We start from the raw sequence: 25,382 nt of genomic DNA, 5'->3' as shown, positions 1-25,382 counted from the left end.
CTACCTTTCTGTAAATGTAATGCTCTATATATTGTGTAAAGCAGCTCTACCAAGCAGGGACCTGTTTTTAAGTTCAGGAAAAAATGAAACAAAATGAAAAAGGGGGGAAAAAAAACACAGTTTAATAAAATCACGCAAAAACTGTAGAAAAACAATTCAGTTGTAATTTAATGTCAGATCTGCACTTAATTTTTTCGCCACAGTGCTGCATTGTAATAATAAACCTCAGTCATCACTGTCTTTGAACTTAGCAGCTGTGATAAGCACTAGAGTATTTATTTCTGCCTCTATGTAAACACTGTGCTGCAAGTGGTTCATGACGGCACTTCAGGAGGAGCAGGCCGAGTCATGTGAGGATACTTCAGAGATGCAGAGTTTCAGAGCTGCTGACATTCCTGGGCTGAGGATGCTGAAGTTTGCCGCACTTACAGCAAAGCAGCTCCAAGGGAAGATCAGTTTGAATTTGTTAATTTATCTAAGTCCCTTTTTGCCCATTAAAGGGACAAACTTCTGTCAAGCTTGTTGCATTTCCAGCTAAACCAGATTTAAAGTGGGGCAAGACAGCAAAACATAAAACCATAGCATTAGATTAAAGATCCTATAAAATCGGATCTCAATAGGAGGATCTCTTCTTTAAGAACTCAGTAAAATTTGAGTTCTTAATAGCACACAGCTGAGCGAATAATTGAACTATATAAGATACTGCTGACAAAACAATCAGTATGTAATTTCATTAATATTATTTGTGTGGCAGGAACAATATTTGAGTCTTTCTGTCCCAATCAAGATTTTGGGCAATTTGTGGCATGTATAATGTGAGCTTAGAAGCACTGCAATATTATGGTGTAACTCCACTGTCTGGGTGGATTTGTAACTGTGCCAGAACACATTTTAAGCTGTCTCTATGAGAAATGTTAACATGAAATATATGCACATTGTGAGTTTATATATATCTGCACTTGTAAATTTGTACGTGTTTGTATTCAAGTCGATACATAAAAATGCTTCATAGGAATGCTGTTTTTTTCTCTGAATTCTACTTTGCAATTCAGTTGTGAACTTGCTATTACTTCACTAAAAAAGATGATTCATTCCTATTGCCTTGGTCTTTGTGGTTCTGCCATGAGTTGTTGGCAAGCACAAGCATATTCAAGTGGTCTAAGTCCTTCTGAAATCTCAAGTGCTGTAGCTGAAGGGTTTCTGCCCTGTGAGGTTTGCAACTCGATGACAAGTGGACTATGAGCCTACAGTAAACAGCAAGCCATAAGGAACTTCTACCTTCAAGAATAACCATGAATGTTCTTCATGAGATGGTGATGAGTTTTAGAGATTAGGTAGAAGAAACACATGTCAGAAGACAATAGGTCACCTTCCAAGGCTGGAAGTAACGTACCACTGAATGCATGTTTCTTCAGACAAATAGCTGAAGCACTTACAGCTAGCTACTCACACACTAATTGACCTTATTGCCCCAAAGGTCAACATGAACATTTTGCAATTTTAAAAAATTTAAATAACAATCAACAGAAATCCATTCAAACTTTACTTTTTTGAACCTAAAGTTTACAGTGCTTTTTAGCTTACCATAGCACTCTGCACTCATCATGTGTTGCCTCTTTCTAGGTCTCAGCCTTTCGAGGGCTAGCCTATAAATAGGCTGGTGTGTTTTTGGCCAAGGAGCCAGTCTTCTCTAGTTTTCTGGATTGTATTTCAGGCTTGAAACAGAACTAGGTGAGTGAGTTGCGTAAGCTTGTGCCAACGTTGATGCACTTCGTGCGTGGAGTGTCTTTATTAATAAAGCTTATAGCGATGACTTTGGAAAATACCCCCTCAGCAGAGGCTGTCCATGCATACTATGTTTGACTGATGTCCCCAGGCTGGTTGGAAAGCGAAGGCAGCTGTTGAAGGACCAGATGGGGGCAGCATGGTCTGTAAATCAGCCTGAGGCATGTTGCGTTCCCCACCTCTAAGGTGGTGCTGGCAATCAGGTCGGGTTAGGACTATGTCCTAGGTGCTCATCTTTTTCATTTCTGTGTCTGCACCTGGGCCTTCAAGATTCAGTAGCCTGTGGAGCAATGAGATGTAGAGAATATAAGAAATAACTGTATCTTAGCAGAGTAACTATACAGACTAAGGTTTGTTTGATTCCTAGTGCCTAACACAGCTTCATAGGCATGAAAGAAGGTGAGTTGAGGCAAGGTTTTGGATATCCCTACCCAGAACTGTGTGAAAACTGACAAAACCGGGAGAAACAACAGAGAAATTTTTGAACGAAGCAAAATATCCTCAGTAACTGAACTGATGGTGCACGCATCTTTTAAGATCAGACATATATGGTTGGACTCAATGATCTTAAAGGTCTTTTTCAACCGTTATGATTCTATGTAGGTCTAATAAGGAAAGCCAGAACGTAACTGACAAGTTCACTTTGACTCATAAAGCTATGATGAATCTTTTAGGTACCATACTTGTGAGGGCAGCTACTAGATGAATCTCATCCTAATGCATTTTAACTTGCACTCTTTGCCTGCAGTATGTTAAATGGAGAAGGTTTGTGCTAGGAGAAGATGATATAAAAGGGAAACTGAATTGATCAGCCTAGAATAAAGATAAAGACTTATCTATTTTTCTTGTGCCTAGAAGAGTTGAGGCAAGCAAATGTGATTGTTCTTCATGAAAGAATGCAGAGTGATAAATTCAAATTAGTTTTTCTTTTGGTTGGTCTCAAGTGATTGGCTGTAGGCGCTTCATATTAGAAATTATGTTTTGTTCATGCAATATGAGAGTAGAAGTGATATGAGAGTAGAAGTGTTGGACCATCAAGGAAGCTTTATTATGATTCTGTTCTATATTATTTCCTACCTCTCTCTTTTTCTAGCATTTTTTTTTGTGTATGTTTGTGTTCTTCACATCTATAGACCTGGTTTCAGCCTCAACCTTTTTTTTTTTTTTTTTTTTAAATTATTCAACATGAGATGTTGGTCAATATAGTGATAGTGGAGAGATGTGTTGCAGAGCTGTTATAAATGATTATTCCAAGAAGGCTTTGCCCCTCTGTGGGGGCTTGGTTTCTGCATCTGCACAGTAGAATATGGATGCATTCAGCAGTAGATCCACACAGCCATTTGGGATGCGATTTCAGCAATATGCTCTGCCATCTGTGGAGCTGTGTGACAGAACTGTGGTATTCGTTCAGAATACAGCAGAAAGGATTGCATTTTATTACAACAGTTATTTCTAACAAATCATCCACCCTAATCATAGTGTCTTCTTTGTGGGCAGAGTTGGAGCAGAGGCTCTTGATCTGCACCTGAAGGAATCACTTGTTTTCTAACGAAAATTTACACTCGCATTAAATGAGCACCTAAAATAGACAGTTCTAGGGCAAAGTGATCTAATATCCCATACCCCCAAACTCTTTTCCTTCAGAAGGACAAAAAATGTAAGGAAAAGTTATATAAATATATATTTATATATAATAATATATATATAATATATAAAAGTTATTGAGACAAGGAAAGAAGGCATCATCTGACTGCTGCCTCCTTCAATTCAAGGCAAAGTTAAAAGAGTCAAGTTTGGTCTTTGGTACTCGTCGCTTGCCAGTTTGGAGGTCTCAGATCTAGGGTCCTTGAGAGGCTTATTTGGTGTAGCTTTAATGGACTGAGTTTATGAACAACTCGCTTGTAGTTTACTCTTTCCTAGATAACTGCCTGAAATTAAAGATGGAATTAATATTAACCTATTAAGCAAAGTGATAAAAGAACCCCCCAAATGGAAGATGCTTTTCATTTTCATATGACTACAGCCCTGTTAACAGCTCTGTTCTGAGTAGGAGTACCTGCAGATATCATATTTGTCACCTGTTGTCGCCTTTGGGTGCGCGTCACGGCCAGGTGACCGTTACATGCTGGAAACACAAGCCTCAGTCAGCTCGGAGGAGCAGTGGTTTCGCTAGTTGTTGTGCACACCTTCCAGAACGTGGCTTGCGGTCTCTCAAACACGCTTTCAAATGCAATAAAACTGTTGCAATGAAATTTTGAAAACTCATGCATTAAAGTAGCTGGAAATAAAGGTTAGCCTGGGTAGCAAGCGATGAGGTACACCTCAGTTAACAGCAGTGACTTTTCGTCGTCAGCTCTCAGGGTCCTTCTTGAGGAGAAAAGCTAACGCAATATCTAATTAGGTTAATCCAGGTTATCTAATTAGGTTAACCTTGCACTTAAAAGCTTTATTTAAATTCTCCTGAGTTTGCTTTGGCACGGGACTGGTCCAGCACTGAAGGCCCAAGAAACCGGTGGCGTGCGGCCTTGTTGAGCGGGAGCGTGGAACGAGTGCGGAGCCGGGCCCTGCCGGCCCTCGCCTCCGCTGCAGCCGCCGGTTGTGGCCGAGGAGCCGCGGCTAATGAGGTTGTGCCCACGCTTTCCTGGAGCTGGGATAGCGCTTGGGCTTTCCTGGCAGCGCTGACGCGACTAATCCATGCGGGGTATTTATATCAATCTGTGAAGATTGTTCAACTGGGGTTATTCGGCTGGGTGCCGAAACGTTTCATCGGGGAAAGAGGGAGAAAGAAAAGCAGTAGACTTGTTTGACTGTGTTTCAAACTTTGCCTCTAATAACTTAAAAATTCTGGGATATGTGGTGGCTTGAGCATTTTAGCCTGCCTAAATTTTTAGCTTTTTTTTGGAAAACTCTCTCATTTATCCGGATTTTATTTGATTTGCACTCTTTTAGCTTTTCCCTCTGACACAGGCAATCAGAAATAATATTTAAGTAAAACAAAAGAAAGACATTGTGAACCAAAGTATCCTTGTATCTATGGCAAAGTGATAGAACAAAATGAAAAAATAAGAATTTTCATTCATGTAAGCATAGCAAAATATGGAGTGTTTGAAAGAAAGGCAGACCTGTAATAAATATTCACATAAACCTGACCTTTGCTGTGTCAGATCACAGCTCCCAGTGATACAGGATATTCTTCTAGAGTCATTCACCCCCCGAGTATGACTTTTTAATATACGATGAGATGTGCTGAGCTTTTACCATGTGGCCAGCAGACAGTATTTCAATTCATCCACCTGTTGCCATCCAATATTGTGCTTCCTAATTTCTGCCTGGAAGTACCTTAACACGCCAGTCGGCTAACAGTGTTCTGCCCGTTCTCTGTAAAGCTCCGGAGTACCTAATAGTTTTGTTCATTCTTGTGGACTACACAGGCCTGGAGACTACACAGGCCCTGGTTTGCTGCTCCTTTAGGCTTGCCTGGTGTTACCTCAAGCTTTATCTTGGGGGATGAATGACAGTCTTTTCCTAAGCATAATTTTGGAATGTAATGTAATGGAGCAGGTTTTCTTCTTAGTTTTACTGGGGGACACCTAAGTAGAAGCATCCAGTTAAACTTAGCAGGAGGATAAGGTACAAATAGAAAATCTTGGGATTTGTCTGTGTCTCCCTCTATTCTCCCTCTCCCTCACCAAACAAACAAAAAAACCTTATGTTCCCAGGCTTGATATTTCTCTCTGTCTAGTCTGCCATTGTATTTGGAAAATCAATCTGATGTGCTCACCCTATCTGTGAGGTTTTCACTGATGCATCTACTCTGTCCTTCCGCAGGGTTTTCTAAGGATTAGTGACTTTCTGACTCCAGGTTCGGCCTTGCAAAGAAAGCCTCCTTCTTGCCTGCATGGTGCTAGCAAGCATTGCTTCTCCCATCAGTTAAACTTCTATCCTCTGTATAACTGGTACTATTCTATCTTTACAAACCCAAGCAAAGAAAACCTTTACCGATGAGGTCAGTCACAGTCCTTTTCTTAAACCAACACAAAAAGTAGCCAATATGGTTCAGGGGAGCCACAGAGTCTGATATTTTTAGGAGAAAAAAATGCAGATCTGTTACCAGTTTCTTGAAAATGGATCTTCTGGCTTAGTTTTGTAGTCATCCCAAGAATGGCCATTTCCCAGCGGTCTGCTTCAACGCAGATTCGGCTGCGAGTACTCTGTTTACGCGGTGTTTACTATACGGCATTGTTTCGGCGAGCGTTGGCTGTGCAAAGAGCAATTCAGAGGCTGACAGTTGCTGGTGATTGCTGGTATCAGGAGCTCTGCCATCAACAGTTTTGGAGACAAGGATGTGTTCCCTTAACAGGATTTGGTCATTCCTCCTGTAAATAACAATGGCTCGACTGGTCTCATATTTGGCTTTTTGTTCAGATCTTGACCTGAGGCTTCTTCTAAGAACTTGCATTTCTATATATCTATCTATTTTTTTCTTTTTTAAGGCAAAATTCAGCTGATTAAACAGCAAATTTTGGAAAAATTGAATTTCAGCTTTGTTCCTGTGGTGGCGATGGAGTGTTTTGAATGTGGGTTGGGGAAAAAAGGGCTGGCCATGCTTAAATATTTCAGCTCTTATACCTGTAATAAAGCTTACATATATATTTGTGTGTGTGTGTATATATGCGCATACAATCAACATTCTAGACACCTAAGGTATTTTCCTAACTGTTCAAACCTCTCTCTCAGAGCCATGTCACTCCAAAATTTGTGCTTGGGGATCCAGTAAGGACTCAGCGGTGGTAGTTGTTGCCCACCAGGATGTTAAAAGCATGATGGAAAATGACCAACATGGCTCACTACAGATCTTGAATTAGAAAGACATGCATTGAGATTTAGCTGGAGGACATTCAGAGGAGCTTCTGAATGTTGCCTGTGAATAATTTCAGCTTCTTCAAAAGGAGAATTTGTTAAAATCTCCATCAAAGACCTGCATTACTTTAGTGGTTGGTTTGTCTCTGGAACTAAACAGACAAACAAACTCTCTGAATCACCGTCTTCCCTGCATCCCCCACCTACCTAGCTCGCTTTCCTTGGCTTTGTTCTCGGTAGGGATGAGTTACTAGACATCAGAAATGGGAATTTCTTGTCAACTAACTCTCTTTTTTCTTCATCAGATTTCTTAAAACTTGGTTTACGTAAGGAAGACTAATATGGGTGTACAACTGCATTATTGCCTTCTGCAGGACACCTGTAACCAGTTGTCCTTGTACTTGCAAAGGCTTTGATTTTCACCATCAGCTTTCATATACAGCTTACTCTTATAGCTGTTACCTAGCAACGTCAATTTTGTTCCACTTAGTTTGTGTTCTGTTTCAAGAGATCTATAAGGTGTGTTTTAAGAACGTTGCTGGAGTCCAACCATAAACCTTCAGTACGGAGAGGTGTTTATAAAGTGAATTCTCTCCAGCACTTTTATTTAACGCACTTCCATTTCGTGTTAGCCTTTCCAGCTCTGTTGGCAGAAATAGAACTGGATGCAAGTGGGATTTAAAAATTCCCCAGAGATTACTGGAGGGATTGCAAATTCCCTCTGGTCTGTGTGGCATTTCAGTGCACTTGGACGTTGTAGGTGCCTAAGTAAATCTCATGCTCCTTCTTCGATTGCTGTCTGTACTTTTTGCCTGTCTTTGGGATGGTCCATTTAGCTTTTTGGAAGCTTTGTGATGTTTTGTGGGCAGCAGCAATTGCAGCTGATGAATATCAGAAAGGGGAAAACTTTGAATCTTGGATACAGAACAACTTCCATAAAGCACTGGTATGTTCTGGAGTTTCAAAGCCACTTAAAATTGAACATGTAACCACTACAAACTTGTAGGAGACAAAACTGGAGGTGGCGTCGCTGCAGAGGTCAATACAGGTGGGTTTGGGGGAAAAACTGTAAGAAATCTGCTTGGTATCATAGGACTTCTGCTGCAAGTTTCTTTCTAAAGATGTAGCCACTGTCCAGTGCTAGATACAGCAATAGTCTGGGGAGCTGCTGGCAATCCTTTCAGTGCGGGAAGAAGGATTACAAGTTGGAGTAAGAAATCAATTGACGCAAGTTGAAAGAGATTCCGAAGGGATGTGAGATGTCTTGCAAACACATCTAATGTAATTCTAAGTTTAAAATGAGAAAGGAGCGGAGGCAGTTGAGTGTTATCTAGAGTGGACTTCACTGTGCAAATTAAAACTGTGTGTTGCCATCTGTAACATATTTTCAAAAAGTTTTAGGGGATAGTATTTCTTAAAATAAAATGAAATCTCTAAATAATTACGAAACAACATTTGGACATGGCAGCGGAAGGACATGCGGTTAGTCCTACTGTGCCTTTCTTTTGCAAATGATCTGCATAAACAAAAGGGGCAATCTTGTGAAAGAACATGAGTTTGTATATGGTAATTGCTGTGGTAATCCTTACCTGGGTGGTTACTTTTGATCATGAAACATGAGATTTCTGTGATACCAAAAGGCTTGCAAAACATGATGAGATCACCAGGATGAATCAGAATAATTCATGTGCAAGTTCAGGAGATCTCAAACGGGCTGTTGCGCTGGATACTGCAATTATTTTAGATGCCTAGGTGGTCTGCACTTCAGTTTTTCCTAAGTCCTGGTGAAGTCATTCTGCCTATTGCATATGAATATATTTCCCCAGCATTACCGAGAGCGCAGTGTTTCACCACAGGTGACAGAGTGTGTCCTCTTCTCTCATTGCTTCCATCGGTGGCCTTGTGTGTTGATGAATGTGCCTCTGAGGGCCTTTTCAGCACTTCAGTATCACACTTGATTTGGCCAAACTTGAGTGAAATCTTACATTAGTTGTATCCTAGCTGCTTTGGTTCATCTGGTGGAGTGGTTTGCTAGTGTGCCGCAGGGAGCCTAATTTTGGAGAGCTGCTTACTAGACTCAGTGTGTCAGCTACTGGTCAACAGCTGCTTAGTTGTAGCACCAAACCCTTGCTGCTCTTCACTCAGTTGGGTTTCCTATTGCATTGCACTTGCACATAGAGACAGAAAAGTAGCATGGCCTTTGTGTAGGTGCTCTCCTGAGACCCTAGTAACCCTTGCAACTGCTTTCTGTGAACTAGTAGAATAAGGTGTAATGTCAAAGCTTAAATGCCAAAATGACCAAGCAAGAAGGAGATTCTTTATGGAGGTATGTACTCAGTTTGGAAGAAGTCACTTAAATCACAGCTTACTTACTTTTAGTCCTATGGTGATTTTTCCATATTATTCCCTATGAACTGCAGACCATATGTAAAAAGGAAGGGTGTTTGCTGGGCTGCCATTTAGAGAAAGAAAATGTAACCTGGTCTTTAAAACAAAGCCAGGATTCTGTCCACGTTCAGCCTTTTCTTAGTAAACAGAAGTTCTGCACTGCAACGAGTCCCTTGACAGCCATGGAATTACCTACTTGATTCAGGAGCTTGACACAGGATGAAACAGAGCAGAACTCATTTTGGGATTATGCTGTTTTAGAATAAGTGGGATCCCACTCATTCCTGTGAGCTGAGGTGACACATCGAGGCCAACAATGACCCAAAATAAGTAAATAAAGTGGGATTTAGGGGAAAGGGAAGAGGCAGAAGGACAAAAAGGACCTGGAGGGCTTTGGTTAAGCACAGATTAGTTTACACAGGCCTTGTTGACTTGTTATCATCCCCTCTTCTGGTATGCTCAAAAACATATAAATGGTATTCAAATGAAGTGCTTTTATTTTGGTGGAACATGACACCTTAGCTTCCTAACCAATAGCAATTTAATAACTAAAGTTTTCCCTTCTTCCTTGCCTTGAGTAGAACTTTGACATTTTTTCTCATAGCTGAAATCATGATGTATGAGGTTCTTTTTAACTTTACCAAAAAATACTGCTTGCAACATCCAGGAGAACTGTGTAAGTGAACAAAGCCAAAGTTTAACAGATTGTGGGCAAAGCAGCAAAATGAAGTTCAAACGGCTGCCAGTGCACTTTGGTTCTCGTTTGGGAAAGAAAAAGGCACGCCAGAGAGCATTACTCACTGCCATAGCAAGTGTTTTCCTTTGGTATTAAAATACAGAACTACCAGTACCCTCTCCACCAACAAAAACTTAACCACTCAAGAAAAGAAAAAAGAAAAGAAAATGAACATGTGTTAGAGCGAGGCTTTCCTAATGCCTTCTTCTGAAAACAACTTCCAAAAACAAAATGCGGCTTGTGTGTTTATGGAATAGAAGCTGGCCTCTGTGCAGTTGGATTCAGGAGAAAAAAGAGACCTCAAATATTCACTGTCATATGTCTTGATCTTACTGCAGAATTGCATGCAGATTAAAGAAAAGAGTCTTTAGCATCCCTGCAACATGCCGCTGCAGGAAAGCCGGGGAGGGCTGTTCCTTGGTTACCTGCAGGGCCTCTTGCCCACAGAGGAAGCTTTCTCTGATCAGCTGCAAAATTCATGTGGGCTGGTGCTTCGAGCACCAGCATGACATCATTCTGGCTCAGATCTCACGGCAAATTTCGCTGTGAACTAGCTAGCCTGCTCAAAATCTACTCCAATTCACAGTTTTTTTTTTTTTTTCCATGGAGGATCATCTTGGTGAAGACTGGATTGTGCTGGTTGGTAGAAAAAAAAACACTTTAAAGGGTTGTGTTGTGTCTGAAACTTTCCTTTGAATCAAGTAACTGCACATGGTTGAAATGTATCCGAAATTCCATGGATGGCCTATTTGATTTTTATTTATTTAAACTCTGTAGAGAGCTGTCAGAAGTAATGCTATATTACTTGGCAGGCTGAGACATCTGCTGGCATTTCCAGGGTAGGCTCTGGTCGTGTGATTTTCTATTGCAACATACTAAAATATCTCCAAAATGTAAAGCTATTTGGTAGTAAATGCCATGGCATAGAGATGAACCTGTATGAAGTTTGAGATTGTGTGCTTTATCTTCAAAAAGCTTAGGGATATGGGATCCTGTAAAAGTTTCATAGAAAATCAGGGCCACGTGTAGCAATGCTGCACATGTGGAGAAGGGGAACGGCCAGATGGAGGAGCAAAAACACGTTGTGAGCTTCAGTGCAGTTTGCTATCTACACTGTGTGCAGCTTATCAGCGCCGACCCCAGTGAAGGCTGAAGCTCTGTGTAATTGATATGCTTAAAAGCTTGCTAATGGAAATTCAATGGCTCAAACTGTGTACTTGGTTTCCTTAGGATTTTGCATGAAGGACTCATTTTGTGCATATTAAATTTCATATTGCACCTCTGTGCCTATTTGATTTTTCAGGGATAGATTGAGCGGACTCTTAATCATTCCTCCTATGTTACACAAAGCTATCAATGTGTAAGATCATTAAGCTTCCAGATGATTGTAATTTAATAAATTAGCACCCTCAGGGACAAAGCCATGCTGACTTCTACAAATCATACACCTTTACCTTCTTCCCCTTCTGCTTTTGATGCTGCTAAACAGTTGTTACTTGCTATAATTTACTGCCTTACACTGTGGCCAAGGTCTGTCTTTTATGCGTCCTTCATCCAACACCCAAGTTTTCACTTGGCAGCCATCAAGTTCCTCTCTTAATGCTACTGACACCCTCCAACGTGCTCCTCTGGTACTTTAGATGAATGATAAAGTTCAGAAGCCCTGTAATTCAGCCTCTCCTTCTTTGTACTCCTACTCTTGTGGTTCCCATGTGATTGCTCAAGACATGTTTTGGTTATGGATATATGTTCCCCAAACTGGATAAGAATCTGGAGAATGGAATGAAACTTAAATTGCAACTCTGCTCCAAGATCTCTAAAAATAGCAGGAAAATTACCATAGACTTTGTCCCAGAAGAGCAAGGTCCAGGTTGTTGAAAAATGCATGGACCAGCAAACACAGAGAAAATAGCACAGCCTAATGAGAGTCTGCGCTTTTTTTTTTCTTTGCTTTGCTTTACTTTGCTTTGCTTTGCTTTGCTTTTCTTTCTGTTCTCTAGACCTAGGAATACCAGAAACACACTTTCTCTGGAAGTGTGTTCAGACTTACACTTTATTAATGGACCTCCTGACTTGTAGCAGGGAACATAGGATCTTCCATCATTAAGTAGCTCTTAGACATACGAGTAGTTTCGACACACACAAGGTTTGTAGGGAGCAATGATGTCTTATTTGAAGCCCTTTGAAATAACAGGGAAAAGTGGGCAAATTTTGGCGTACCCAAAGGCGTCTTTGATCTAAAGTGCTCGTTCAGCCCGTTAGCGTGGAATAAGCAGGAGCAGATCTCCCTGCCTGTGCTTGTTAGGGTGCTGAGCTTCGGGTGCAGAGTGACATGGCTTGTGGCTAGGCAGCAACTGCCATGCTTTGGAAGAGGAATCAGGAATTATGGAGTGGTGATTTCAAAGGAATTGCAAATTAACGAGAGCTAGGTGTTCATTGTAGGTAAGACGGCCTGTGTTGAAGGGTGAGTACACGTTTTGGGGACTGATGTTTCTCCAGCCACCCGCACTGCATCTCTGGTTGGTTTAGTTTAGGTCTAAGCAGGGAGTCACTTTATTGCCTTGAAAGTACGAGCACCAGAAAGTTGTTATAAAATCCTTGTTACGACAGCTGGAAGCTTGCGTTGCCCTTCAAGATAGTTTGTCTCAAAAATATGCAAAAATGTGAACAAGGGATTTTAAAAAACCTGTAATGATAGACTTCCAGCTTGTACAACAGATGTGCTTTTTTATTCCACCTACTGAGTTATGCAACAGTATCTTTTTTTTTTTCCCCTCCTGTCTCTGAATTACTGGATCTTGCACCCAGTGTTTATCGTACTGTTTGACAGTCTCAACTTGACACATTGAAAGCTGGATTGATATATTAGTAAGTGATATACATTTGAAATGTGTGTCAGTTTAATAGTAAGTGAGGTTGTGTTTCACGTTCGCATTTGTATTTTTAAAAACATAGACAAAACGCTCGTTTTGGATTAGTAAATACTATAGTAAAAGTATTTGATTTGTTTTTTCACCAAGGAAAACAACATAAACTCCACTGTCACTGGCATGATATTAATTGGTTGTCCTAAAATTTATTATTTGCATTTTTCTGTTATAGAGTAAAATGTTTTTGTAATAAAAATCTGCGCTGTAGAAGTATAACTGTAGAATATGTGATCATTTTCCAAAAGCTTAGTCTTGAGTCTTTGCAGACTGCCTTTATCTGTGACTTCACATATGCTATGCTGCCTTCATTTTGTCTTTCAGATGATGATGTGGACCTAGAAGCTTTGGTAAATGACATGAATTCCTCATTTGAGAGCTTGTACTCCACGTGCAGCATGCAGTCAGAAACCACTCCGCTCCTTCAGAATGGCCAGCTCAGTCGCAGTCAGTTGCCAGCCTCAGGACCCAGCTCCTTGCAGCCCGCATCCCCAAGGCAGAAGGTGCAGCGGTCACAGCCAGTGCGCATTATGGCAGTCAGGTAGGAAAAAGGGACTTTCTTCCATTTTGTTAACATTTTCTTGAGCTAGCATTAAAAAAAAAAAAAAAAAAATGATTTTAAAGTCTTTAGATCAGCTTTGGTGGGAACCTAATAGTGTTGCAATGGACTTATGCAGAGCAAAAGAGTTTTCCACATGGATGAAGTACGTAATATTTCCTTATGTTTTGCAAAATCCAAACATGATTGCATTTTTTATGTTTTTTTTAACAACAATGTTTGATATTTCGGTAGTAGCAGACACGCGTAGAAGCGTTACCACTGATGTGATTTAGTGGAAATGACATCCATGTTTGGATTTATTTCCAAACCTTGAAAAACTCTGCTATCGGGCATGGTGCCCATTAACTGCTTCCTCGTTTTATAAAACATAGTGAATCATGTGGATGGTTGAGGTTGTAATCAGTTAGTCTGGAGGCACAAAAACACCTGCCTTGATGGAAGCTTTTGGAAAGGTCGAAGACAAATAAATAAACAAAGGAGCATCATAGTTCCTTAACCGCTCTTCCTGGAGCACTTTCAAGTTCCTTCACATTACAAGAAGAAAGAGCATGCCAAGTTTCTCGCTGGTGTGGGGATGGGGGACTTGAGTTAAAGATTCAGGTGAAACACTCTTGGCGGTGACTGGAGATTCTGTATGTAATGGTCAGGTTCTTAAAATCTTTTAAAGTGGCATGAAGAAAGGAGCTCTTGTCAATATGAGTAGGTAAATTGCTTGTCACATATTGTTGTAGTTTTCACTTAATGGTGGCTTCTCCAAAGGAAGCAGGACTCAGTAATCAGAGAGAAAGAGGTGTCTAAGAGATCCTCTTGGTTCTTTACGCAGTTATATTTGCTATAGGAGCGTTATTCTTCAGAAACACAGTTTTTCTGCAAGAATGGATAGTATGCAGTAACTGCATACACCCGAGTCAGCTAAAGACTTTTTCAGAATTTCAAAATTTAAGCTTGTAGGGACTGTCTTAGAAAGTGCTCTCTCTGGAGAGCTGTAACTCTACACATTTGCAAAAGTTTCAGTGAACACACTCTTTCTGAACTTTTTCTGGCATTTCAAAATGTTGCAACTTTTGAGGAGAAACACTTTGACTTTCAGAACTCTCTACTTCCTGGAACATCATGTATTTATTATTAAGGAGAGTAATAGTAAAACTTCTACTCTGGGTTATTTAAGACCCCTCTCAGGCACAGGGAAATAGCTGTTTCTCTTCATCTCAGTGGTGTGGCAGGTGATATCCTACAGGCAGAGTGGAATGCCCTGTAGTGAAATTTTATTTAAAAAAAAAATGTGTCTTTTTGCTTGTACTGAATCTTGGTTTCTAATTATTATGATGGGCCTCGGCTCAAGCACCTAGTCAAAACCTTGCAATCAGGATGGCTGTTTATTCATAACTGCTGACACCTTAAATCTGCTGTGCTGAAGGGAAATGGTGCCACGTTTTACCTTATGTTGTACAGAATCACCTGCAAGAAAACTCCGGCAGGTCAGTCTCAGTCGTTTGCACAGTCCATGGTTGTGATTGGAACCAGCAAATTAATGACAAAAAAGATAAGAGCTCATCCCAGGAACACGGGAACTAAACTGTGGAAGAGAATTATCTATGGAGCGAATTTCACGCTGTGGACGGTGAAGAGGCTGTTGACTGAAGGCAGCTGGATGAAGAACATGGCAAGAAAATCAGACCAAACTAGGTTTAGCTTTTCTTCTAATGTTTCCCCTATTCCAAATCCCGGAGTTGGCTGCCTTGGAGACTCCTAGTGGCCACTAGATGGCGGCTTCTGCAAAGGATTTGTGGATGAGCCCGGTGTGAGCAGAGTATCCCCAAGGCTGGTGCAGCAGCCGTGGGAGAATGCAAAGCAATCTCCATGTATCCAAGAGCAGCTCTCACGTTTCTGTTGTATTTCTGTATCTTTTCCATGGTACCTGGTAGGCTTTAATTTGCTTCTGTTGGTGAGGGCAGTGCAGGTGTTTTACAAAGCTGGGGCTTTGGAGTCCTGAGAGCTGTGTAAGGAAACGCGCACAAAACTTGTCTAAAGGATGACGCAGCAAGGAGTGTTTTGTGGAAGGGTGTAAATGTCACTGCGCCAGCAGCGTCTTTGCCTTCCCGTCTCTGCAGGGAGTGCTGAGTTGCTTAGAGATGGCGTCTTGTAATGGTGACTCCGTTGCTTTCAGTGTTGGCTTAATGATCCCCCTCGGATACGCATTTGGTTGCAGATGCATGTAGAATTTGGCACTAAAATACTGCACTTGGGTCTTTCTTTTATAACAGTTTGCAGGAGCTTAACTGGCTTTCTGACAGTCAGAGCATAGGCTTGTAATCTGGTCCTTACATAAAAGAGAGTATAGGTTGGTATTTCTGTTCTTGTGCATCATTACCTCAGTAGTTAACTCAATTATGCTTGCAGTTACTGTAACGTTAAGGTAGTTGCTTAGCAAAAAAGTGCTTTTGATTTCTTTATTATGACCATCTCACATGGTGGGGCAGGAGATGCAAGCGGGATGGTGCTGCATGGCTACTCTTGATGCTTGGTTCTTCTGTGTTTGTAGACGTCTGCAGGAGGAAGAACAGCAGTTCAGAACGTCATCTTTGCCAGCCATACCAAACCCGTTCCCAGAACTCTGTAGTCCTGCAAGCTCTCCGGTGCTGGCCCCTGGATCTTTACCTCAGAGTCAACCTGCTAGTAAACATGTGAGTATGGAATAAAGCTTTGTGTCAAATATTCCCACTCAGACCAGCAGCGGACTATTTCATTTTGAAGGCAGAAAGAAAAGTTCAGGAGAACTAGAAACGTTTGCAGGCTTTGCCCTTGACTGGAGCAGCACTGGTAACAGAACACTGCTTGCAACCAGGATTCAAATCTTTAAAAGATTTGTAAGAATAAAATAAATGTGTGAGACTAAAGCAGATCTTTGTAAATATTCGTTGTGAATAAAGCAATATTGCCTAATATCTTTTGGGTTTTGTTATCCAAGTAGTAACTTGTTAATTGAGAAGTCAGGATGATTGACTTGGAGCTGGAGCAGCATCCAGGTACATTTTACTGCATATTCTACATGAATAGAATGAAAAATGAAAAATAGATTGAAAAAAAGTCTCTGCTATATTAACCATTGTCTTGGAAAGGATGTGCACTTGGGTACCCAAAGATGTGGTGACATTTGGCATTGCTCTGCTGAATTAGCTTGTATGTTGCTGCTGTGGCCGCTCCAACTGATAAATGGTGGAGGTGGGAGTTCACTTATACGCTGCAGCCCATAATGTGCACCCTCACATCCCCTCCAAGCGTTAACACCTCTCCATGAATGTTGCCCTCTGCTTTCTTGTCCTTCTTGGGTTTACTGTCCTCCTTGGGTACCTCAACATGGGATGGCTACCAGGCCCTGATCCGAGGAATGGGTAAGTGCTGAGCTTAGAGGCTGCTGAGCCAGGGGGTGGCTCTTAGAGCCCAAGGAGGCAAGTCCAGAGGAACTCACTTTTCAGGGCACTTGGAGACAAAGCAACAACATCACATCACTGCCTTTTTGAGACTAGCTAAAGCTCCTGTGAAAAACTGCATTAATCCTTCCCAATATTCCACTATTTCAGGGACTATTTGCTCTTTAGCTTTAAGTGTTACTAAAATTAGCCAAAGTGCAACCCAGAAGATTGCTCTTTGCAGCCTTATGAAGCCTAAGTGATCTGTGCGACAATTTTGATGAAATTCAGAAGCTAGTGGTTTAAGAGTAGTTAAATATGAAAGTTGAAAGAATCCTTTCACATATGTGAAAGGATTGCTGTAAAGATGGAATTAAAATAAATTCTCTTCTAAATTCTTTTTTTCCTTTTGTAATTAATCTATTTAATTTTACCATGAAAAAAATATGACAAGCCTTTTTAAGGGCTAAAATGAAGTCACTATTTATTTTGAGTAGGTAAGTAGCAATTTTTAATCAAAGACAAACCATTGACATGGTGAAAGTGGTAGGGCAGGAAATGAACACATGAACCTGAGTGTGCTGGATAATAATGGCTCCTTCTGTCGATGTGAAGACACTGCTCGTTTCAGCGTATCAGCTGACTGGCAGCAGATGAGAAGCGCCGTGGCTCGGGCTGATCGAGGCGTAGGGAGGCGTTCTTCTCCTCCATAATGAGAGAGCAAAGCAACCAAAGGGAAAGAAAATCCTCTGTTTAAGATACTGCTGGGCAAAAGCAACAATAAATGAGTTCTGAATGAAGATAAAACTTAATTCTTGTTTAATACATCAATTTAAAACGTGAAGTGTTTTTGATTAATAAAAAATAGTCTGTTCAGCTTCATAAATGTTGCACGTAGTTATATTTAGTCTAGTTCCATTCAATAGAGTCTGCTAAACATCATGAATAAAAAATTAGGAAATGTTATCATCGTTCCACTTTCATCCATTTAAAAAAAAAAAGATTGGTAATTGAATAAATTATTTTCAGATACACTTTTGCTTGTATAAATGCCCGTATATGTAGTATAAATCCTTAGTTAACAAAGTCAGTGATGAGTTTAGCTAAAGAACTAAAGCAACACATTTAAAGGCTAGTAGGTAGTGTAAACTAGCTAAATTTTGGAAAATATGAATGAAGACTATTGAACTCTGAATGTTGAAAGCAAACCAAGATTAAACAAAATGACACTTAATTTCATGTTCTCTGCTTGCAGGTTATAAATTAGGAATTAGGATCTGAGATGGGAATGAGCCCGTTCTGGTTACAGGGGATGACAAGGTGCCAGAGAAAAGTAATTCCCTGTGTGCCTATGGAGCCTGTGGGAGGAAAGAAGGGAGCAGCAGTTCCAGCGGGTACTGCAAGGTGCTGCAGCCTGGCAGCCGTGGGCACAAACATGTGTGATACCCACGTGGCGGGGAAGAAGTGTTGCCCGTGGGCAGCTGGGCTTGACACGGAGCCGAGATCATGTCGTTCTGAGAGACCTCGGAAAAGAAAGGGTATTTTGTTTGCTGATCGTGTAGAAAGATGGGGATGTTGCAGAGTTATGATACAGGATACGGCTTCATAAGAAATGAAGTATCATTAGTATCATCAGTATCATTAGTATCATATCATTCTCATCATGTAGTATCATATAAGTATATATGAAGTATCATATCAGTATCATTAGTATCATATCATTAGTATCATCGTGAAGTGTCATTAGTATTGCTGCTTGTAGAACAACTCACTTTCATTTTTGAGTAAGTTTAAATCAAAACCCTGCTAAGACAAAATCCATTTAGTGGTCATGTTAGGGGGATTCAGAAATCCAATTTTATACAGAATATACATAAAACCATCCTGTAAATTTGCTGTTTTGGATATAAAGAAATAACAGTTCTGTAAAGCAGTAGGTATTGTTTATTTTTTTGTTTGTTTCTTTTTTTTCCAAAATATTGTTCTGTATAGAAGTGAGATTTATGTCAGAAAGGAAGACTTAGTAAATAAAGGAACTTCCAGGCCATAAATTTATCTGCTAGAATCATGTTTCCATCTAAAATAAAACTCATATCTTCTGCTGTTATCAGCACAACTTTATTAGTGTAGCTGAAAAAAGAAAAAAGCATGAGCTATATCTTTTGTCAAAGCAATTTTAATGTTCCCCCCTCCTGCTTTTTTTTTCTTCTTCCAGTTACCACTGCCTTTTTCAGCAAGTGATTTACAACACTGCTTGCATCCCAGTCTGCCTTTGTCTCATATTCTTACCTTGTCCAGCCCCAAAGGGTGCTGATTTATTATTTTTTCAAAAGAGAAAAATCCTGAATTAGTCAAGAAACTAGTTGTCTTTGCGCTTTTCATTTTCCTGCTGTGTTCCTGATATTTCACTGGTAAAGTAGCTAAGATAAGCTAAAGTAGCTGTGGAAAGCCATTTTTTTGCAGTAGGTGCTGGTTTTGCTTATGAAGATAAACTGTTCTCTTAATTTTAGGCAGGCAAGTGCTCGTTCCAGAGATCAGTGCGTGTTTCCCTGAGCTCTGCTGGGCAACCTTGCTGGTTCCAGCTCGGCAGGAAGCAGGTGCCCTCTCTAGCTGTGCTGCCAGGCAGGCACCCGATACTGCTTTTAAAGCAGGTGGCTGCAGGAGGGCAGTGCAGCCGCCTCCCAGAGCACTGAGAAGAGAATTGTGAGAAATAAGGAGCCTTCTGCAGAAAAACAAAGGATGGGCATTTCTGGGGCCATGGAAAAGTCACGGCCAAATTCTCCTGCAGTCTGGCTCGTTGATACAATCTGCTGCTTTTGTAGGCCTGACCTGGGCACTGTGTTGACTGGCTTTCTTCAGAAGTAAAAGCACATGTGGACAAATGGGGATGACTGTTTAGTGGAAAGCATCAATGTCAGTTAGGGATGTCAAACTCAAGTACCAGGCCTATGGTGAGAGTGGCTTTATTTATTCATTTAGAATCATAGGATCATCAAGGTTGGAAGGGGCCTCTAGAGGTCATCTAGTCCAACCCTCCTGCACACACAGGGTCACCTAGAGCACGTGACACAGGGCTGCGTCCAAGCAGATTTTGAAGATCTCCAGAGAAGGAGACTCCACAAACTCTTTTGGCAGCCTGCCCCAGGGCTCTGTCATCCTCACGATCAAGAAATTTTTCCTTAAGTTCCTGTGGAATTTATTAGTGTCTACGCATAATATCTCTTTCTTTCTTTTTCTTACCTTTTTCTCCAGAAATCTTAGTTATAAAACATAGATTTTTTTTAAAGCACATAAGCAGGTTGATTAACTGGCATATAATTTAATAGCAAAAGACTAAGTAGAGGCCCTGCTGTGAACCTTTAGGTTAAATTGCGAAGGCCATCCTGCACTGAGCGATGCCTACAGTGCAGGAGTCTGGGCTAATACCACTGGGTGACTGAACATTTCTATCACTGGATGTTAAAATAGAAATTGAGGATGAATAGATTTATGCGCCTAGGGGGTTCAGTGCTATAATCATTTAATTGCAGCTCTGCAGCTAGAAACTGCCATTTTGAGTTGAGTTTCTTAGTGAAAAATTTCAGATATCGGCGTGTTTATGCTGAATGGCACAGATCATATAAAAGTCAGCATCTCTGGCTTTTTAGCAGTAGGATGGACCACTAGCACATGGGTGCGAAGAGCTGTCCAGCTGTACTATTGAATCAGTAAATAATTCAGTAAAATAACTGCAAATTGAGAAGCTGCTTCTGTGGTAAGCACAGCACCTCAGGTGTCCTGTGTTTGGAGAACTTCTGACCTTTCACGCAATATCTGCAAGAAAGCTCTTAAGTCTTTGTATTTTATTTTAATTTTAAACCTAAAGTAGCAAATAAACAGTTCATCGGCAAGTGACACTGTTCATGAGTTTGGTGGTGAGACAGAGCCAGGTGAAACATCAGCGGATCCCTGCTCTCCTGCTTTTTGTGTTGAGAAATGAAGGTAACAGTGGGCAGGGGAATGGAAATCCTCTGGAGAAATGCCAGGGGCATTCCAAGACCTCTTGTTTTTTCCCACCCATTTCTCCATGTCTGCACTCCCAAGGCGTGTACGCACAAGCATGAAATCCCCTCGCATCTGAGGGGAACAGTGATTGCAGGGTGGGAGGAAGGACAGCTGAAAGTTTTTAAACATCATTTACTTAACAGGATAAATATGTTTGTCTAAGAAAAATGGTAACCAGAAAATTATACCAAACCAAAACCAAACATTTGTCCAGAAGATCGTAAAAAACATCAGACAGCTAGGTTACCACTAATTGAAGTCCATCTTTGTGTCGCTGGTATAAACTAAGAACTAGTTGGTAACTCAGGCTATAATTTCTGGTTGTGTACAAATATTTTGGAAAAAGTATGCAATAATTACATGTAGGTCACTGCAATGCCACAGGATATTAGTCTAAAGTATCTTGTGTGAGTCAATGAAGCTTTCAACTGTAAAAATAGGGCAAATTTCTCACATCCCCCCTCTATACAGCCCAGGCAAACTTCCAAATAGCATTTCGATGTACCAAAATTATTTACTCTTTTCTAGCAAATTAAACTCCCAAATGGGTTTGAATTAATGTCATTCCTTTCCCAGATTTAGTTGCCCTTTAAAGGAACTCCTATAAACAGACTTTTTTAGTTTTAATTGTTTTAATTACATGTTACTGTACACATTTTGTAATTTTTTTTCCCGTAAAACTTTCATATTGGTTCTTTTGAAGACGAGGATGTGGATTTCTTAAAGATAAGCTGTATAAAAACATGAAGTTGTGTGTAATGAAAACTTTGTGTGCCAAATTAGATTTTGCTTGTGTGAGGAGTAGCAGATTTTGTATTTAAACCTGTATTTAAATAACATTGAGCAACATTACTTGTGGAAAATAACTGTTGTTGTCAGGAGGAGTCAATAAGTCTTGACTTCCTCTAAGCAGGCTGGATTAATACAGAAAATTCCTCAGGTCCAGCTTACACCTTTAGCCCAACCAATATGGATTTCCACAGCAATCTGTTGTGATATATCATGTTTTTCTCAAATCTTTCCTCAAAGGAGGACTCATAAGCTAAGTAAGTACATCGAACGTGGATAGTCCTGCAGTGTGTTTAACTTTGGATTGAAGTTAAACGTACTGGATGCCTTTTCTTAAAGAAGTTGCTGTTGTCTTAGGGCAAAATCAAGGAGGATGAGGCCTTGCTGGTGGAGCTGTGATCAAGCAGACCTTGCCCTTCCCCTGGATACCTCCTCTTGGAGAGATGAGAGGAAGTAATACTTGTACAGATTAGATGGACTACTACTAGATTAGCAATGTGGGAAAGACGGCCCCATACTTCTCTCTGTCCTTGTCACACGTGCTACCTGGCTGCCTTGCCCCCTTAGGACTGGAGAAGTCCAGGGGTGCGTTTGGGCGGTTTTGGAGGTCGGATTCCTCGTATCTGGAGAGGATCTCACGCTGTGCTGCTGAGAGCGAGGCCTTGTCGCACCGTGCCACGCTCCGTGGCCGCGGAGGCTTTGCGGCGAGGCGCCGCGGCGTGCCAGGGAGCGGAGCAGAGCAGGCTCGACGCTGCTGTTCCTTCTCCCTCGCGCCTGTTCCATCAGGAGGCTTTGGAAGAAAGAAATGCGCCTCTCTCTCTCCTTGCTTTCGGAAAATGCCAGAACAGTAGTTATAGTCCAAACATGAATTACTGGAAATATTAAGGGTGCCTCGCATTCAAACTCAGAAGTATGTTATTTGTTGGGTTTTTGTTTTTAATGACACAAACCTGGCCGTGCTCCCGGGAGCATTTTGGCTCTCTGCTCGTAAGCAACGCTCCAGCAGCGCGACTGTGCTGGGAGGAGGGCGGCTCGGCAGGGACGCAGCAGCGCCGCGGTGGGATGCGGGCCTGGCGGGATGCGGGCCTGGCGGAGCAGCAGCAGGCCTGCTCCGAGCTGGGCCTAGTCGGTGCTGTTCCCTGTGAGCTGGAGCCTCAGGGCGGCTCTGGGGCCTGATAGTGCCCTTGTTTTTAAACCTGCTTGGCAGTGGTCACACCACTGCAATCAACCTCTAAGATGGCTTGGTGTAATACATAAGCTGTGGTGCCTCTATCTAAGCACATTCACACTAGATTTTTTTACGTGCATCCTAGTTGTGCATGTTCTTACATGATTGCTATTATTTAGAATTGCTCTTGCTATGTTTTTCACACTGGTACGGTGAGAATATAAGTAGTCAATCCTGTGGTTTCATCAGGAGTTGAAAGATTTTTGAAGCTTGCAGGCTGAGAGTGCAGGGAGAAAGGGAAAAGAGAGAAATTCTAATTTTTAACGAGCAGACGGAGGTGGGTTTTGGCATAAACATCAGTGCAGTGGGGAATTAGAAAAAAATGTACTGACTGATTCTAATTATACTGCAAGTGAATGGTTAAGATTAAGCAGAGATGTTCTAACATAATACTGAAAGGCTTGAAGGATACAGTCAACACAGTGGGTGCAGCTATATTGAGTGTTAAGTTCTCGTTTCCAGTTGGTGCTGGCAAGGATCAAGATATCACAGAGTCACAGGATGGTTGAGGTTGGAAGGGGCCTCTAGAGATCATCTAGTCCAACTTCCCCTCTCCAGCAGGGTCACCTAGAGCATGTGGCCCAGGGTGGCATCCAGGCGGGTTTGGAAGACCTCCAGAGAAGGAGACTCCACAACCGGCCCGGGCAGCCTGTGCCAGGGCTCTGTCACCCTCACAGTGAAGAAGTTCTTCTTCACATGCAGATGGAACTTCTTATGTTTCAACATAGGAAGGAACCCATTGCCTCTTGTCCTGTCATTAGCCACCACTGAAAAGAATTTGGCCCCTTTCTCCCTACATTCACCCTTCAGGTATTTATACATATTGATCAGATCCCCTCTCAACCTTCTCGTCTCCAGGCTAAACAGGCCCAGCTCGCTTAGTCATTCCTCATACAAAAGATACTCCAGATTCAGGTCAGCCCAAAGTATTTCATCTAGAAACCCTATGAACCTCAGCTATTCAGTAGTAGGACGGGTGCAAGAAAGCACCGTCCTTGAGGTGAGATGTTGTGACTAACCCCTGCTGTTTGTCTTGTGGCCCTGTGAGATGAGATGAGCACTAGGTACCTTCTGAAATGAGAGCTGAGCTGACACAGCCCTTGGAGCAGTACAGGCATCCACAGCTCAACTGCAGGGATCTCCTGCAGGCAACGGGCTCATCCAGAGTATGGGGCCAGGAAGGCACCTGAGGGTTTTGCTAGTTTATTGGAAGTCACTTCTAGGCAAAGCCAGTGCGTAGTGTGTTTGCTTTCAAACCATCAGAACAGTTGCTTAGATATTAGGAGCTTATATTGTTTAAGTATTCATTCTCAGCAGGAAGAAAAGCTGCTTCCATCTTTCTGTAATTACCTGGGCACTGAATTGTGCCCACATTTAAAATGGAAATATGCTAGAAACTTTAGGTTTTGCATGTGCTGTATTTGTGGTAGAGGATGAATGAACTTGCAAGTACATTGGCACGATAATCAGATAATTACGCATTGCTCTAAAGTTTTTGTATATATTTTCGTTCCATTTCCTAAATGGAGAGGATGTTAGTTAGAATTTAATAAAATTTCTGCATTAGAAGAGCACTGCTGAGTTAATTAAATCACTGTGAGATAAGTTTCAAATCTCTGCTCTCTTGATTTATAGTCTCCTTGTTACTGTCAAATTCCTTTCGTATTATTCTTTCTCCTAATAGGAGTGAAGGCTTTCTCTTGATTAGGAATGAAGCCCCTTCAATCTTAACTTCGGCCTGGCTGTAATCACAACATTGTTTACTGAATTTACATAACTTGTGCCCAGGATAACCCTGAGCTCGTTGAAAGGCAGGCCAGCATCGACTCCTGAAAGCAGCCCCGTTGCATTTCCGTGCTGGCATTGGGACTGCTTCTTCCCTGCCTCCCGTGACAGAGGCTGCTGCTGCCAGGGTTACCGGCGCCCGTTCCTCCTGCTGCCGTGCAGGAAGCAGCGGGGTTGGAAATATCTTCATTATGGCACGAAACATAACTGGGTTTGTTGTTGTTGTTGTTTTTCTCCTATTAATAAGCTTCAGAATAGGGAGAAATGAATAGCATGTGAAAGCAAATTGGGTTAACAACAAACGGGAAGCTGGATGTGAGGTCCGTTACTGAGCATGGAATGTTTCTGCATAGTATGGATTAAGCATCTTTGCCTCAGAAGATTTGGCATAAGGGAAATGTTGTTAATAACAAGGAAAAAAAATGTCCTGCAAGATTTAGAGTGGGGAGGGGTGAAGGTGGGACAAGTCTTTTAAGCTTACTTCATTTCTGACTGCGAGGGCTGTTGTTTCAAGGGACCCTGATCTTTTCAGCCATCATTTTGTCTGCCTAGATCTCTTGTCTGGCCAGAGCAGAAGTTGCTCTGTTTTTCAGGGATGTCTTGAATACCTTATAGCAATGCTCCGTGGGGGGTTCCAGCTCACTCTGATACTGCACATAACCCATATCAGCAGTATGCACCATATATCCAGAAATCTTGAAAAGCTGCTCCTTAGGACTGTTTAAGGCTTTAGGAATAAGCCTAAGACATTGGTACAGTGTGCTCAGCCATTGCAGAGACCCTTGACCATGTGCAAACAGTTTTAAGTACCCAGAATATCTGTGCCCTGAAGCCACAGGAAAGAACTTAAATACCTGGTAGTCTTCCA

At 41.5% G+C, this 25,382-nt stretch overlaps 1 protein-coding gene across 2 annotated transcripts in view; it reads left to right on the top strand.

Annotated features, from left to right (window-relative positions):
- The window catches only part of GRB10 (growth factor receptor bound protein 10), a 152,335-nt gene that overhangs the window by 87,788 nt on the left and 39,165 nt on the right, over positions 1–25,382 (top strand). For both annotated transcript variants that reach the window (XM_026046329.1, XM_026046328.1), the window contains exons 4-5: positions 13,021–13,237; positions 15,801–15,942. In XM_026046329.1, coding sequence (XP_025902114.1) covers positions 13,021–13,237; positions 15,801–15,942 — 359 coding nt within the window. The remainder of the gene's footprint in view (positions 1–13,020; positions 13,238–15,800; positions 15,943–25,382) is intronic.

The sequence above is a fragment of the Nothoprocta perdicaria genome, unplaced genomic scaffold (genome assembly GCF_003342845.1).
Source record: "Nothoprocta perdicaria isolate Ctin4 unplaced genomic scaffold, notPer1 scaffold_433, whole genome shotgun sequence".
NCBI classification, from domain to species: Eukaryota; Metazoa; Chordata; class Aves; order Tinamiformes; family Tinamidae; genus Nothoprocta; species Nothoprocta perdicaria.
The sequence above is the reverse complement of the archived record's forward strand: the minus strand, read 5'-3'. Positions and strand labels throughout refer to the sequence as shown.